The 14,733-nt window shown below is 41.1% G+C and overlaps 1 protein-coding gene across 1 annotated transcript in view; it reads left to right on the top strand.

The window, feature by feature from the left end:
- MITF (melanocyte inducing transcription factor) overlaps positions 1-14,733 on the top strand; it is a 237,462-nt gene that overhangs the window by 200,929 nt on the left and 21,800 nt on the right. Inside the window, 3 exon segments of the mRNA XM_004018330.5 lie at positions 1,420-1,647; positions 2,697-2,780; positions 4,927-5,022. Coding sequence (XP_004018379.2) covers positions 1,420-1,647; positions 2,697-2,780; positions 4,927-5,022 — 408 coding nt within the window.

Below are 14,733 nucleotides of genomic sequence, written 5' to 3'. Positions count from 1 at the left end.
TTAAAAGAGGTTCTTTTATATTTATGAAAAAAAAGCATGACGTCAAGCTGGGTGGGATGGGGGGGTTGATATCAATATTTAAGAGCAAACTCGTAGGGCTTCCAAAAAAAAAAAAGCCCTTTGTGTGAACTCTTTTTTTTTTTTACATGCATAACTAATTAGCTTAGGTTATTATAAGCAGGGCTGCTGTGATGAAGTTTCCGGTGGTATCTCGGGACACCTTGTTTATAGTGCTTTCTCTATGCCAGTCTACGAATCGGAATTACAGAAAGTAGAGAGAACGGATAGTCTACTGTTTCTCGTTGGATTGGGGCCACCTAAAACGTGGTTATGCTGGAAATGCTAGAATATAATCACTATCAGGTGAGCTTTATTCTTCTATTCAGTCTCTGAAATGTAATTCATAAATCGAGTGTTTCAGCTTTTCGTGTTATTGTAGTAGACACACAGTTTTCAGTTGGTACGTGTCCTCCCATTTAATGTTGTTTATTGTTTGATGCCATAAGCAGGAATCCAATGTAGTTTTGAACAGAGTAAATATTAGTAGGATTTTTCCCCCCTGTGCATGGCTGTATTCTCCCCATGACTCCTATTCATAGCTTGTAAGATTAAATTGTGTTTCTCAAGTAAAAAGTGACTATATTGAGTATCGTTGATTTTGTTTAAAAGCTTCATATTCTCTATTAATGTCTTATAAGAAACAAGGTGAAAATGTTCTGGTGGCTTAATATACATGCCTTTAAAAACACATCCAAAAAAGAAAAAACAAACAAACACATCTATGGAAGTGTTTTTGTGTTTGAAAGAAACTACTTCATGTGGAACTGCTTTTTATGTTGAGTTTAAGATCTTAATTAAAATATTGAATACTCATGTCCCAATGAAAGTGGGAAGAATTAATCTGCAACTGGTGGATTTAATCATCAGAATGTTTCTGTTTATGTTCTACAACCGTTTTATAGTTGTTTCTAAAGGAGGTTTTGTTTTCGTGTTTTTAAACAAAACAGAACGCTATTATATTTGCCAGAGAAAACTGAAATAAGTTATACACCTTCTTCTAGATTATTGTTTTGATCTTAATAAACTCTTTCAGGTGTGTTTGAGAAAATTTTTACCCTACAGATAGTTGCAGCTTTTTAGCTATTATGCATGAGAAGAAGGGCACAAGGTTTCAAAGAGATGGACCGTTAATTAGCAGGGAAATGAAACCAGGCAGAGTATTAACCCAAATCCAAAGAGTTAGCCTTTAAACTTCAGTAATAGCAAAATCCATCAGCACAGTGCCTGGTACCTAATAGGGGCTTAATAATCTATTCTGTTGACAGACTGGCTTGTCTCATGTTTGTGCCTGAAAAGAAGAGCTGTCCAAAACTCACCAATAACAGCACTTTCTTCTCTTCCCTCCATGGCTATGTTCAGGTGCAGACCCACCTCGAAAACCCCACCAAGTACCACATACAGCAAGCCCAAAGGCAGCAGGTAAAGCAGTACCTTTCTACCACTTTAGCAAATAAACATGCCAACCAAGTCCTGAGCTTGCCATGTCCAAACCAGCCTGGCGACCATGTCATGCCACCAGTGCCGGGGAGCAGCGCACCCAACAGCCCCATGGCTATGCTTACACTTAACTCCAACTGTGAAAAAGAGGTAATTCATGTCTCCTCCCCTCTCCTTTCTCTTACACTGAATGACTGTCTGTCGGATCTCCCTCCTGGACTTGATTGTGGACTCTAGTCTGTCCGCGTGGCCACCTTCACCGGCCTTTGTCCCAGACTCCCCATGCTAGCTGTCATCCTCCAGCCTCTGGTCCCCATCACTTTCACTGGGTTATTGGGTTATGGCTCCAGGCAGGGGACTTGGCCCCCTCGGAGCAGAACCCGGAGGCGAGGACCCTTTTTCTCCTATCCCATTTCCGCTTGTTAGCTGAGTGTTCTCTTCCATGCCTTTCCATTTACAAAGCATTGAAAATGCAGGGAGAGAAGGGAAGGTGGAAAAGGGATAGTAAAAATAGAAAAGGTGTTGGACAGGCAGTTTAGAAGTTCTGCTTGCTGTGAATGTCTGGAATATTATTTTTATTTCTCCCTGAGCTGGAAAGGAAAAACGAAAAAAGCACAGAGGGTGCATGGCTGGATTGGAAGAATATAGTACATGAGAATCTAACAGAAAAGCAAAGATTTCCTTGCTAGGTGTATTTGGTTTCCTTAATAAATTGCTGCTGCTGGTGAAAGCTGCTTTTTATAAAGGCTGGGTTGGAGACAAGACTCAAATATACCTCAAAGCTAATTGTGGCACCAAAATTTGAAGCCTACCTAAAAGGCAAGTTGTGATTTAATGCCTGTTTTTTCCAAAGTATGAGATGATGAGCATCATTTTAATGGAGTTTGACTGTCCTCTGAAATGTTCATGTGATTTCAGAGGTAACCCTTCTGAAGTTTGGTTGATTTTAATTTCTAGAGGGACTAAATCCTCTCCCTTTTGCCCAAACCAACCATCTTGTTTTTCTCTGTCCATGCTTGTCATTTGTCAGACTGATTTGATGGAAGTTCTTCCTTCATTATTTCACTTCTTGGTCACATTTCACTTTACTGAAGAGCTTAGTTCATCTTGTTGCTACACCATCAACCTCGTGTGAAAATGTCACTGAACAGTCACTTGCAAATCCAAGTCATGGGCTGATTTTGCTTGTGTTTTTGCAGGGGTTTTATAAATTCGAAGAGCAAAACAGGGCGGAGAGCGAATGCCCAAGTATGAACACACATTCACGAGCATCGTGCATGCAGGTACTGAATGACTCGGCAGCCCAAGGATATAACACTTTGTAATGAGGACCTATATTTGTGGCTAATCACACCTTCTTAATGACTTTGGATTTTTGCCCCCACCCCCATTGATTTTTTTTTTTTTTTCTGATTGAGAAAGCTATGAACAGTGCTGTTTTCTTCATTATGTCTCATGATTTAAAAACTACTAGGGAAATGATACTAAAATGCATTTTCCCCTGAGTTGCTGTAAGGTGTTAAACAATGCTTAAAATACATAAATTTTAATAAATAAGATGTAAACTGCTGTGCTTCATTTAGATACCATCATCAAAGTATGTTATACAAATTTATGGGCTAGCAACTTGGACAGAATATCTGTAAAACCGAGATGTGTGTATGTGTAAGATCTATATAGTTGTATAGTTTTATAAAATGAAATCTCATGAAAAATATATTTGGAAACTTTATTTATTCATTTAATGATAATTCATGAATATTTTCCCAAGCAATGAAAAGTTCTTCTGCGGCATCCTGTTTAATGGATATATAAATTATGTTACATCCATTTATTAATTATATTTTATATTTTAAATGTGTGCATGGATATATAAGAGGAAGAATTTTTTTTTTGCTTTTTATCAACATGTATGACTCTTTTCATAAAAGAACAAATTATTTTAAAAATTCTCTCACACCAAAGCCACTAATGTCCTTTCCCTGAAAAAAAAAAAAAGATTAAACATGTACAAAGAAAGGTTGCTCATAAGTCTTCTGGCCCATTTTCCAGTTTGGCAATTCACTTGGAATGTCATCTCTTAAATAGGACATACAGTTGGTATACCTGGAAAGGAAACAGTATTGGCAGTTTCTCAAAACTGACCTCCATTTATTCTTCTCTGGAGTCACTCAGTGACACTCATTTTTTGAATGTATGCTCTATTCTTGGCACTGTGAGCACTTCATATGGTTTGTCCTGAAATCTCACAAGAATCCAATAAGGGCATGAGTATTATTAACCCCATTTTACAGATTGGCACACTGTGACTCTTAAAGATTAAGGGCAATGATCCAAACCAGAAAGTGGGAGAGCCAAGATTCTGACAAGCCCCATGATGTTGAAGCCTGTCTTCTTTAACTGTGGCAAAAAGGTACACAGGGGCATCCCTCTGAGTTCTGAGCTTTCACTGTGTACTTGTGAAGCACTATTAAGACCCAAGCAGGTGTTTGCATGCTCGCATGCACGCACACACTCACACACACACCACACACACAGACATACCAATTAGATCAAATACATAGGATGTTTACGAAGAAATGTTTTCACAGACTTGTCTTTGCAACTGCTGCAATGCACATGTAATCACTGTTGTTTACTATCGTGACTGATGTTTTGGTACTTCAGAAATAAAATTGATCTAGAGGGAATGTCAGCTCCACGACTGTAATGATAACCTCGTCCTGGTGCTCTCCTCCGGGAGTGCGAGTGCACTGGCAGGCATACAAGGAGAGACTTAGTGTACAAGTTATTGTAAGATTACTGCAGGGTTAACCAGTGGCCTGGGAGCCACAGTGCCCCCCACACCTCTATGGGAACAAAGGGTTGAACAGCCATCTGTGGTTTTTTTTTTTCACTCCAAGGACGGTGTGGGAAATGTACTGGATGTAAATTTAGATGAGAAAAGGAAAAGGCAGCTATCGTTCAAGATGAAGTTTCCTGGTTCCTCTTTCCTGTTTAGGGCAGGCGGTTTTATACAACAGTTGAAAGTTTAGTTCAAACTGTGGCTTTAACTCTTCCTTGATTTGTGACTTTGGGCAAGCTGTTTCCCATGTATCTCACCTGAAAAATTGCTGTAATAATAGCACCTATTCTGGTAGGGTTATTGTCAGGGTAAACGAGTTAGTCCATAAAAAGCCCCAAGCCCCGTGACTGGCACCTAGTAATCACTCACTATGTGCTGGTTGCATATATCCTCCTCCTCATCACCCGTTAGCATTAATGGTCTTCAATAATGTACTCCTTTGGAGAGGAAGAGGACGGTTATCTCTTAGACTCTACTAAAGAGTGTTACTTCTTTAGATCAGGAAAGACCATGGATCTCTCTTTGGATTGCTTTGCACAGTTTTTGCTTATATCTGTCTCTCTTCCATTGCCTTTTTCCCTCAGATGGATGATGTAATTGATGACATCATTAGCCTAGAATCAAGTTATAATGAAGAGATCCTGGGCTTGATGGATCCCGCCTTGCAAATGGCAAATACGGTATTGGTGATCTTTTTATTTTTCTAAAAGAAAAGCTTGAGATATTATTTCCCATGTTTTTTTCCTGTTCCTGAATTTTCAGTTTCTCTTTGCAAGTGATTCTTTGAGAAGTTAATTCATGAGGCAGAGAAATATCTCAAGATCACAGATAAATGACTCAGACATTAGAAATTAAGGGTTTCTTGTGAGTTTATCAGTAACCCCATGATAAAGCTCTGCAGTCCCTGGAGTCCAAGTTCACTTTCAATAACATGCTAGGTTTTCTAACTCCCCTCGACATCTGATGCCCAACTTAGTATACTGCTGCCAAGGGAAATACTGCATGCTATTATTTACTGTGTTATTTACAGTGGTTTTCTGGTCAGCCTGAAAACGTAATGCACTTTTTAAATGACAGGTGATTAAGTGACATTCAGTTTGCCCCTTTTCAATGGCAAATTTATTCCAATTTTAGTTCATTAAGCAGGGATCATATTTGCTCTTCTCTGTTAAGTATTCCCGGAGAAGGCAATGGCACCCGACTCCACGACTCTTGCCTGGGAAATCCCATGGACAGAGGAGCCTTGTAGGCTACAGTCCATGGGGTAGCTAAGAGTCGGACACGACTGAGCGACTTCACTTTCGCTTTTCACTTTCATGCATTGGAGAAGGAAATGGAAACCCACTCCAGTGTTCTTGCCTGGAGAATCCCAGGGACAGAGGAGCCTGGTGGGCTTCCGTCTATGGGGTCACACAGAGTCGGACACGACTGACGCGACTTAGCAGCAGCAGTAGCAGCAGCAGCAGTTAAGTATTTCTCTCTGCAGTTGGAGCCTTGCCTGTAGAGTTTATTTTCTTTCACTCCTTCCATTTGGGTCTTACTTGGTTCTTGCAGGAATTCCTTGAGTCATGCTGGGATGCTATCATTGCCCTCCATTTTAGGGTTAGGAAAGGTTAGCTTGTGTTGCCCTAGGTTATACAGCTCAGATGTGTCAGAGCTGGGACACAGTACATCTTTGAATGCCTGCTGCTGCTGCTGCTGCTGCTGCTAAGTCGCTTCAGTCGTGTCCGACTCTGTGCGACCAGAGCCCATATGCGACTCTGTGCATCCCATAGACGGCAGCCCACCAGGCTCCCCCGTCCCTGGGATTCTCCAGGCAAGAACACTGGAGTGGATTGCCATTTCCTTCTCCAATGCATGAAAGTGAAAAGTGAAAGTGAAGTTGCTCAGCCGTGTCTTGACTCTTAGCGACCCTATGGACTCCAGCCTACCAGGCTCTGCTGCCCATGGGATTTTCCAGGCAAGAGTACTGGAGTGAGGTGCCATTGTCTTCTCTGCTTTGAATGCCTAGTCCCATCCTTTTCTGTTTTCTATACAAGCAATGTTGTGAGACTATCACATTCTTTAGTAATTAGTATGTTTTGGGGGGTATACTATTTTTACTAACATTTAAATTTCACCAAGGGTTCAAGAATATGCTAGCCTTCTGTTCAGATTTTTGAAATGAAAATAAAATGGACAAAGAGCTTTAAGGATGCAATATATTTAACACTGCATAATATATTCACCAACTGGACAATCTAGGGGGTGGTGTAACTATACACTTAGGAGACAAGCCCTGGAATTGGAGGAAGAACCTACCATTCAGCACTAAACAGAAGACTCTGGTTGCTGATAGAATCTCCCCTTGACTTCAGACTTGACACAAACCGAGCAAATCTATCGGTATACACAAACCAGTGAGTTCAGGACAGTTACAGGATAGATTGGCCAGAGCTGGTTCGGATTGTGGGAGCCAGTCTCAAGCAAGCAAGATTGGTTGCAGGATGGAGTCATCTTTTAAAAACTGCTAATTTATGGGGTCGCAAAGAGTCAGACACGACTGAGCGACTGAACTGAACTGAATTTCTACACAAGTTCCTAAGATGCTCTTCCTAAACAGGGTAGTAATTGGTTTCTAAAAGATTAACTTCCATGGTGGTAAAGAGGGTGAAAGGGAGTTGTTGCTAGTGGTTATAGAAATTCAGATTTGCAAGATGAACAAGTTCTGGAGATGTGCTGCCCGACAATGTGAATATACTTAACGCAATTGAACTATACACTTAAAAATAATTAAAAATGGTGAATTTAGATGATATTTTTTTTAACCACAGAATTTTTTTAAAGACTAAATTCCAATGATAAATTTCCTTGGCAAGGGAATGTGGTAGCTTTTACTTATTTATACCAAAATCCCTAGAAAACCAGTTTTTTATAGTTACGTTTTCTTTTCTGTCTTGATCCAATCCTTTAAGTCACCTTCTTGAAGTCTTGAGGAGTAAGGACTCCCCTCAAAACCTCTGAGTTTTTTCTAGAGTGTTTAGTTTTGTCAATTTACTACCCATTTAAACTCACCCCCCATTTTGAAAGAACTAAATATTATTTCTAACAAATGTTCCCATGCCAAACTTGTCCCACTGTCTTTGAGCCCTGGGTCAGCTGCTGTGGAACCCTCTTGCTTTCAGCTTTATGCATCCGTGAGGCAGACTGTGCCTGTCAGTAGTCAGAAGCCTAGGACAAACAGGAGCAAAAACCTTGAAGGAACTTACGCTCAGGAATTTATATTTTTACATGTACCCATGGGGTTGCTAGGAGTCAGACACGACTGAGCAACTTCACTTTCACTTTTCACTTTGATGCATTGGAGAAGGAAATGGCAACCCACTCCAGTGTTCTTACCTGGAGAATCCCAGGGACGGGGGAGCCTGGTGGGCTGCCGTCTATGGGGTCGCACAGAGTCGGACACAACTGAAGCGACTTAGGAGCAGCAGCAGCAGCAGCAGCAGCAGCAGTCGTCCCCTTGCAGCACTAATTAGCAATGGCCAAGTCATTTCAGAAGAACTTTACAAGGGTGGTAATTTTCCAGTGGCATCAAATGGATACCTGCGCATACTCAGGAGAACTGTAGGATTGACATGATTCTTTTAAATTCTTCTTTTTAAAAAAGTTTTCCCCAGTGGTGAGGACCTCAGATGTCATCTGATCTAACCTAGTACTCACTGCCTAATTTCCTCTTGCATATCCTTTGTATTCCCCTCCAAAATATCAGGCTTTCAGCTTCTTGAAACCTTCCAAATCCACACTCACAAGTGAAGCAGTGTAACACATTGGTTGGGAGTTGAAGATTTATCATCAGACCTGGATTCAAATCCTAACAGCCTGACCTTGCACATTACTTAGTGTCTTGAAGTCCTCCATTTCCTTTTTTGTAAAATAGAACTGATCATTGTTTCTCCTTGACATGGTCATCTCCTAAATTATGAATTGTTGTTGTTTAGTCATTGAGTCCTTTCCAACTCTTTTGTGACCCTACGGACTGTAGCCCACCAGGCTCCTCTGTCATGGGATTTCCCAGGCAAGAGTAGTGGATTGGGTTGCCGTTTCCTTCTCCAGGGGATCTTCCCGACCCAGGAATGAAACCCCTGTCTCCTGCATTGGCAGGAGACCCTTTACCACTAGCCCCCTGGGAAACCCTTAAGTATGTACAGCATTTAGCATTGGAAACATAGCTTGTACTCAACAATGTCTAAATTATTATATATAATTTGTTATAGTTTAAATGATTTTGATAGTATTTTATCCGGGTAATATTCACTCGGTAATATGGTAATATGCCAACTCTATGTTAGAATAATATCATACTCAATAATGGAAATATCTATCATAGTGAGTCTCTCTGTGGATGTGGATCCCAGTTTGCCCCGTGGAGAACTTGTCCTTGTGACAACCCTCTGAAGACATGACCTTTAGACTGAATACCCGTGTCTCCTCGGTCAGTCTATGGTGGAGTAGGTATCCTAGTCCGATTGCTCCTGAACTCACTTTAAGATTGATTTGGCCTTTATTAGATGCCTCATATGTGACCAGTGCCAGGTGAGGTGCTTTGGATGCAGCTGAGTCAGGTCTCCTTCCTGGTCTCACTGGGCTGACAAGCTTAGAAAAGGAGACCACTTCAGACTTCGAATGGAGAAGGATGTTTCAGAAGCAGAGAGACCATCTCAGGGGAGTCCCCAGATAAGAAAGAATCCCCAGGGCAGACTTTGATTAATTCCCAGTCAAGAGAAGAGTAACCTGCAGCACCCTCAGGGGTCACTGACTTTGTCCTGGTCCCCATTTCTCTTCTGTGTTCTCCACATCAGAGCTTTCCCACAAGAAACTATTTCGGCATTTTACAACTGGCAGAAAGACACAGTAACACAGAAGTTAGGAACACAGACTCTCAGCCAGACATCTGACTTCAATACGCACTCTGGAGTGAGTTGTTTGTCTTTGCCTCACTTTCCTTTGCTGGAAAATGGGGATAATAATAGCATCTAAAACAAGAGAACCTGTGCTGTTAGTTACTAGCTCTTATTCTTGATAAAATTGGGCTTTAGTTGTCAGAATTAAATAATAGAACCACTACAACTTACTAACATGTTAATTTTTTCAGTGGAGTTTAAACTTAATATTCTTTATGTTGGACATTTTTTCCTTTTAGTTCATTCTTTGAAATGGTCTATTTCAAGTTAACTGTTTTAAAAAATAAAGTGGAAGGAACACTTAGAGAGGAAACTATCCTAGAGAGGAAACTATCCTAAGGGAATTGGAGTCTAGAAATAACTATTCTGAGGGCACAAGGGCCCTCTTGTACCATCGCAAACAAAGAATAAAAGTCCCAGTTTACTTGTGCTTACAGTACTTAATTGATATTCAGAGAAGGGGACCATCCAGGGAGAAAAAAAATAATAACATTTCGCAATTATCATTTACTTGGAACAATATTCGTTTTGGTGGAGCAGAACATTGAAGAACTTGACTCAGACAAAGTTGAGGGAACATACGCACGCGTGTCTACCTTCTCTTTATTTGTCCTAATGGGACTGTGTCTTTTACTGTCCATTGTACAGCTCGTGCACTGGAAGTGAAATCTTGTCCATCAGGTTAATGTGCTGGATAAAAACCCCGCAAAGACACAATATATTTATGTTAACAGAAGTTGTGCTTCCTCGTCCTTAGCTTTTTTTAAAATATAAATTTAGTTATTTTAATTGGAGACTAATTACTTTACAATATTGTATTGGTTTTGCCGTACATCAACATGAATCCGCCACGGGTGTGCACATGTTCTGCATCCTGAAACCCCCCGCTCCTCCCTCCACGTACCATCCCTCTGGGTCATCCCAGTGCACCAGCCCCAAGCATCCTGTATCCTGCATTGAACCTGGACTGGCGATTCGTTTCATATATATTATACATGTTTCAATGCCACTCTCCCGAATCATCCCACCCTCTCCCTCTCCCACAGAGTCCAAAAGACTGTTCTATACATCTGTGTCTCTTTTGCTGTCTCGCATACAGGGTTATCATTACCATCTTTCTAAATTCCACATATATGCGTTAGTACACCGTATTGGTGTTTTTCTTTCTGGCTTACTTCACTCTGTATAATAGGCTCCTGTTTCATCCACCTCATTAGAACTGATTCAAATGTCTTCCTTAGCTTTAAAAGTGTTATTTTGACCTAGTAATGAAGGTAACTGGGGGAATTTTTCAAAATGAGAAAGGGAACCACTGAATTCCTAAATTTGCATGGCTAGGAGACTGATTTTTAATTAGAAATCCATATTATTTTAATCAGCCTCCCTTTGAGTAGCTTTCATAAATAACAGCTGTTAATATAAAGCACCTAAGCCATCATTTAGAGCAGTCTTTCAACCTTGGTACTGTTGACATTTGGGATGGGTAATCTTTTGTTGTGGAGACTGTCTTGTCTGTTGTAGGATGTTTAGCAGGGTCCCTGGCTTTTACCCAGTGGAGGCCATTCACACCTTGCCATCCCACAGTGACAACTCAGAAGGTCTCGAGACAGTGACAAATGTCCCCTGGGGAAAAGGGGCAAAATCACCCCCAATGGAAAAAGGTTTGGAATATGGAGTCGTCACTTTAGCCACACACATCCCCTCATTTCTGTGCTTAGATCTGCATCGCAATCCACGGGATGCTTGGCAATTCATATGGTGGATAGTTTTGTTAATCAAAGTGAAAATTAGTTTGCCCCCAAAACTGTGACTTCCCTGGTGGCTCAGACAGTTAAGAGGCTGCCAGCAAGGCAGGAGACCCAGTTTCGACCCCTGGGTCGGGAAGTTCCCCTGGAAAAAGGAATGGCAATCCACTCCAGTATTCTTGCCTGGAGAATCCCCATGGACAGAGGAGCCTGGCTAGCTGCAGTCCGTGGTGTCACAAAGAGTGGACATCACTGAGCGAAAAAACCGTAGACAAAGAATATACTTTCAGGAAAACCTCACTGGACATGAATTTGAGCCACTTTGGGAAATAGTGAAGGACAGGGAAGCCTGATGTTCTGCAGTCCATGGGGTGGCAAAGAGTCTGATACAACTGAGTGACTGAACAATGAAACATAGTTTATCAGTCACTTTAAGAGCAGGTACTCTGTTTCACTCGTGCGTGCATCTTCAGTCATGTTCGACTCTTTGTGACCCCCATGGATTGTAGCCTGCCAGGCTCCCCTTCCATGGAATTTTCCCGGCAAGAATACTGGATTGGGTTGCCTTTCCCTTCCTCAGGGGATCTTCCCCACCCAGAGATCGAACTCGCATCTCCTGTGTCTCCTGGATCGGCAGGCAGATTGTTTATCACTGCACCACCTGTTTCACCCACTTTATCTTGTTTACTTTTTACAAAACCCTGTGAGATGGGTGATACGACTGCTACTTTTCAGAGAGGGACATCTCACCTCACAGAGTTGAATATCATTTGGCACGTCAGGGACAGGCAGCTTCTAACCTGAGTCACTGGCTCCTTAGCCCAGGATGTAAATGACTGCCCCGTTCATTTGTAAATTTGAGTACCCACAGTTAGTGAGCAACTGGGTTTTTATTTGTTCAGGCTCATTTGGAGATTAATTGAAAATTGCAGTTTCTAATTGATTATTATCAGCAGGTTGATCCTGCCGTCCTCCCAGTAATACAATTAACATGCGATATGAACCTCCTATCAAAAACTTGCACTCAGAGCAGTACTTCGATGTTCCTTTTTATAAAGTCAGCATGATAAGTTACACAGAGTGCCTTTTAATCTCTGTGCCTGGCTCAGAGTAGGCACCCACAAAATAAAGTTTTTCTCAGCAAAATACCCCAGCAGGCTCTATGATGCCCACTCCTAACCAGCAAGATTGGAAAAGCTGCCGAAGCGAGAAATCTTTTCAAGAACTCTCCAGAGGGTTATAAGCTGCCTTTTCAACTGGAAGTAATGATGTTTGACCTCAGTGGAGTGCCCGATAAGCCGTCTTGTTCCGAAGACTTTAATTCATCTCTCTTTTTGGTCAGCCCTGCTGCCAGTCCACGCAGTCTTCTCTGGGAGTTCTTAACCCCTACTCAATCCATCTCTTTCTGAGTTCTCCCCGCTTCCACCCGACTTGCCCATCCATCTCTCCCCCACTCTTGCGTTTGTGTCTCTCTCTTCCTGTTTCCACCCACCCCCTTGTGTGTTTCTTTGTCTCATCCCTAGTTTTCAATTCTTTCACCCTCTCTTTCTCTTTTTGTGAGTCTGCATTTATTAAGTATATGTACACATACCATCTTCCTTTAGATTGTGGTTAGAAAATATATTCTTATCCTGGAGAAGTTTATAATAGTACATATCTCTTCAGTATCGATCCAGTGATAACTTAGAGGTTTTTTTTAAAGTTAGTTGTGTTTATCACTTGCCTATTATTTATTCCTAACAAATTATCATAATAACCCAGTTGTATGTTTTACACACAGTTTGCACATGTGATCTTTATTTCTCAAGCCATGGAAATAATTGTTTTTAGCTTGTGGCATTGAATCTCAAGTCACATTATTGGTTTATTAATACCCAATAGTTCTTTCCAAGTCTGAAATTCTAGAAGGATAGGAAGATAACTGGAACAAACTCCAGGAGACAGTGGAAGACAGGGAAACCCGAAGTGCTGCAGTCCATGGGGTCTCAAAGCGTCAGACATGACTGAGCGGCCGAGCAACAACAAAGGAGGAAGATAAAGCTTTGGAATCTCGAAGTCTTACCAGATGTCACACCAGCTTTATAACTCCTGATTCTCTGACTCTGCAGTGCTGTGTTGAGACATTTGAGCCTCTTTCACTTTGCTGTATTAAGTTGGACAAGAATAAAACTAAACACAGGGCAAGGCTGACCTGAGAAGATGACCTGTTTCATATAAAACCACTAAGACAGCTAGTAATCATAGTCACTTATTTATCAGTTCCTTAGCTAGAGGCCCTTGAAATATGGTTCAAGGGCATTTTACATTATCACATTTTCATATGTATACGTATAGTGAGATATGTGTAATCCATTTCATATGCATAATTTAGATGCTGTCTTCACAAAGGAACAAAAGGCTGAGTGCAGAAGAGAGATGTGCTCTGCTGATCTGTCTGTTCGAACAGCCCCCAGCCCCAATCATACCAGAGCAAGTGTCACATTAACCTGTTGGAAACTTCCCCCATCTCTCTACCTAGGGGTTTAGCTCATAGACTGTTTATTTAGAAGTCATGACAGGAATACAATACCTGGTGGCTCCCAATGAGAGGAAACACATTTGAGTCTATCTTTATTTCATGGTATCTTTTAATCTGTATGTTAGTGGTTATTTGAAAGAATGGCACATGCTGTATTGTCATGTAGTCTCTACCAGGTACATCTGCGTTCCTGAGTATTTTAATCAGACTTAAACGCTATCTACACTTACTTTTCTCAGATTGGAGTAAAAATCAGAGTGTATAATCAAGTAAAGGAAGGGCTTAAAGACATAAACTCTTACCTGGTAATGATAGTTTCAGAAATTATTTGAGTTGAGCTGGAAATGGGAAGTTTCTGCCATGGAAGTAGTGAGATCACTTAACTGTTTTCCAACAATTAATACTTAGACCTTTATTTCAGGGAGTGGGAAAAGGAAACGTCCTGATCTCATATGTTTATAAAACTGGGTACATCAAACTCATAGCAGAGAGCTAGTCACAGGGAAATGCATACGTGACAAAGGGAAGTCATTGTTGGGATAAAACAGATTCACTGCTTGAAAATATTCAGTTCAGAACAAGAGACAAACACTCTTAAGCTCGTTTGGAAAGGCTCAATATTTCTTTTTTTTTTTTTTAAGTGTTAGCATTTTGTTCTTTTATGAAAGTCAGTGGGCTCCCTCTTGTGGCTTTGTGGAAGATTTCAGTTTCAAGGAAAATACCTTTTTAGTATAATAGTAAGGATGTCATTTCTTTTCCAATAAGAAAACACTTTTCATTACTTTGCTTTGTAGAGAGAGAGAGAGGAAGAAAAGGAAAGAAGAAAGTTGACTTTGGTGCAAAACCTGACTTGGCTACAAAGCTATGCCACATAGAACATGACTAATAATAGCCAATATTTACTGCACATCTACCATAAGCTACTAGATGCTATAGATAATGCTGCTGCTGCTAAGTTGCTTCAGTCGTGTCTGACTCTGTGCGACCTCATAGACGGCAGCCCACCAGGCTCCCCCGTCCCTGGGATTCTCCAGGCAAGAACACTGGAGTGGGTTGCCATTGCCTTCTCTGATAATGAGTCCACCACATTATCCTTTGTCTCGATGCTCACGATAACCCTATCAGATGGGTTGTATAGTGATTTGATGTGTGTGAGATTCTGCCTCCTTTCCTGTCTCTAAGGGAACC

This window comes from Ovis aries, chromosome 19, assembly GCF_016772045.2.
Source record: "Ovis aries strain OAR_USU_Benz2616 breed Rambouillet chromosome 19, ARS-UI_Ramb_v3.0, whole genome shotgun sequence".
NCBI classification, from domain to species: Eukaryota; Metazoa; Chordata; class Mammalia; order Artiodactyla; family Bovidae; genus Ovis; species Ovis aries.
This window is presented reverse-complemented; position numbering and strand designations above follow the sequence as displayed.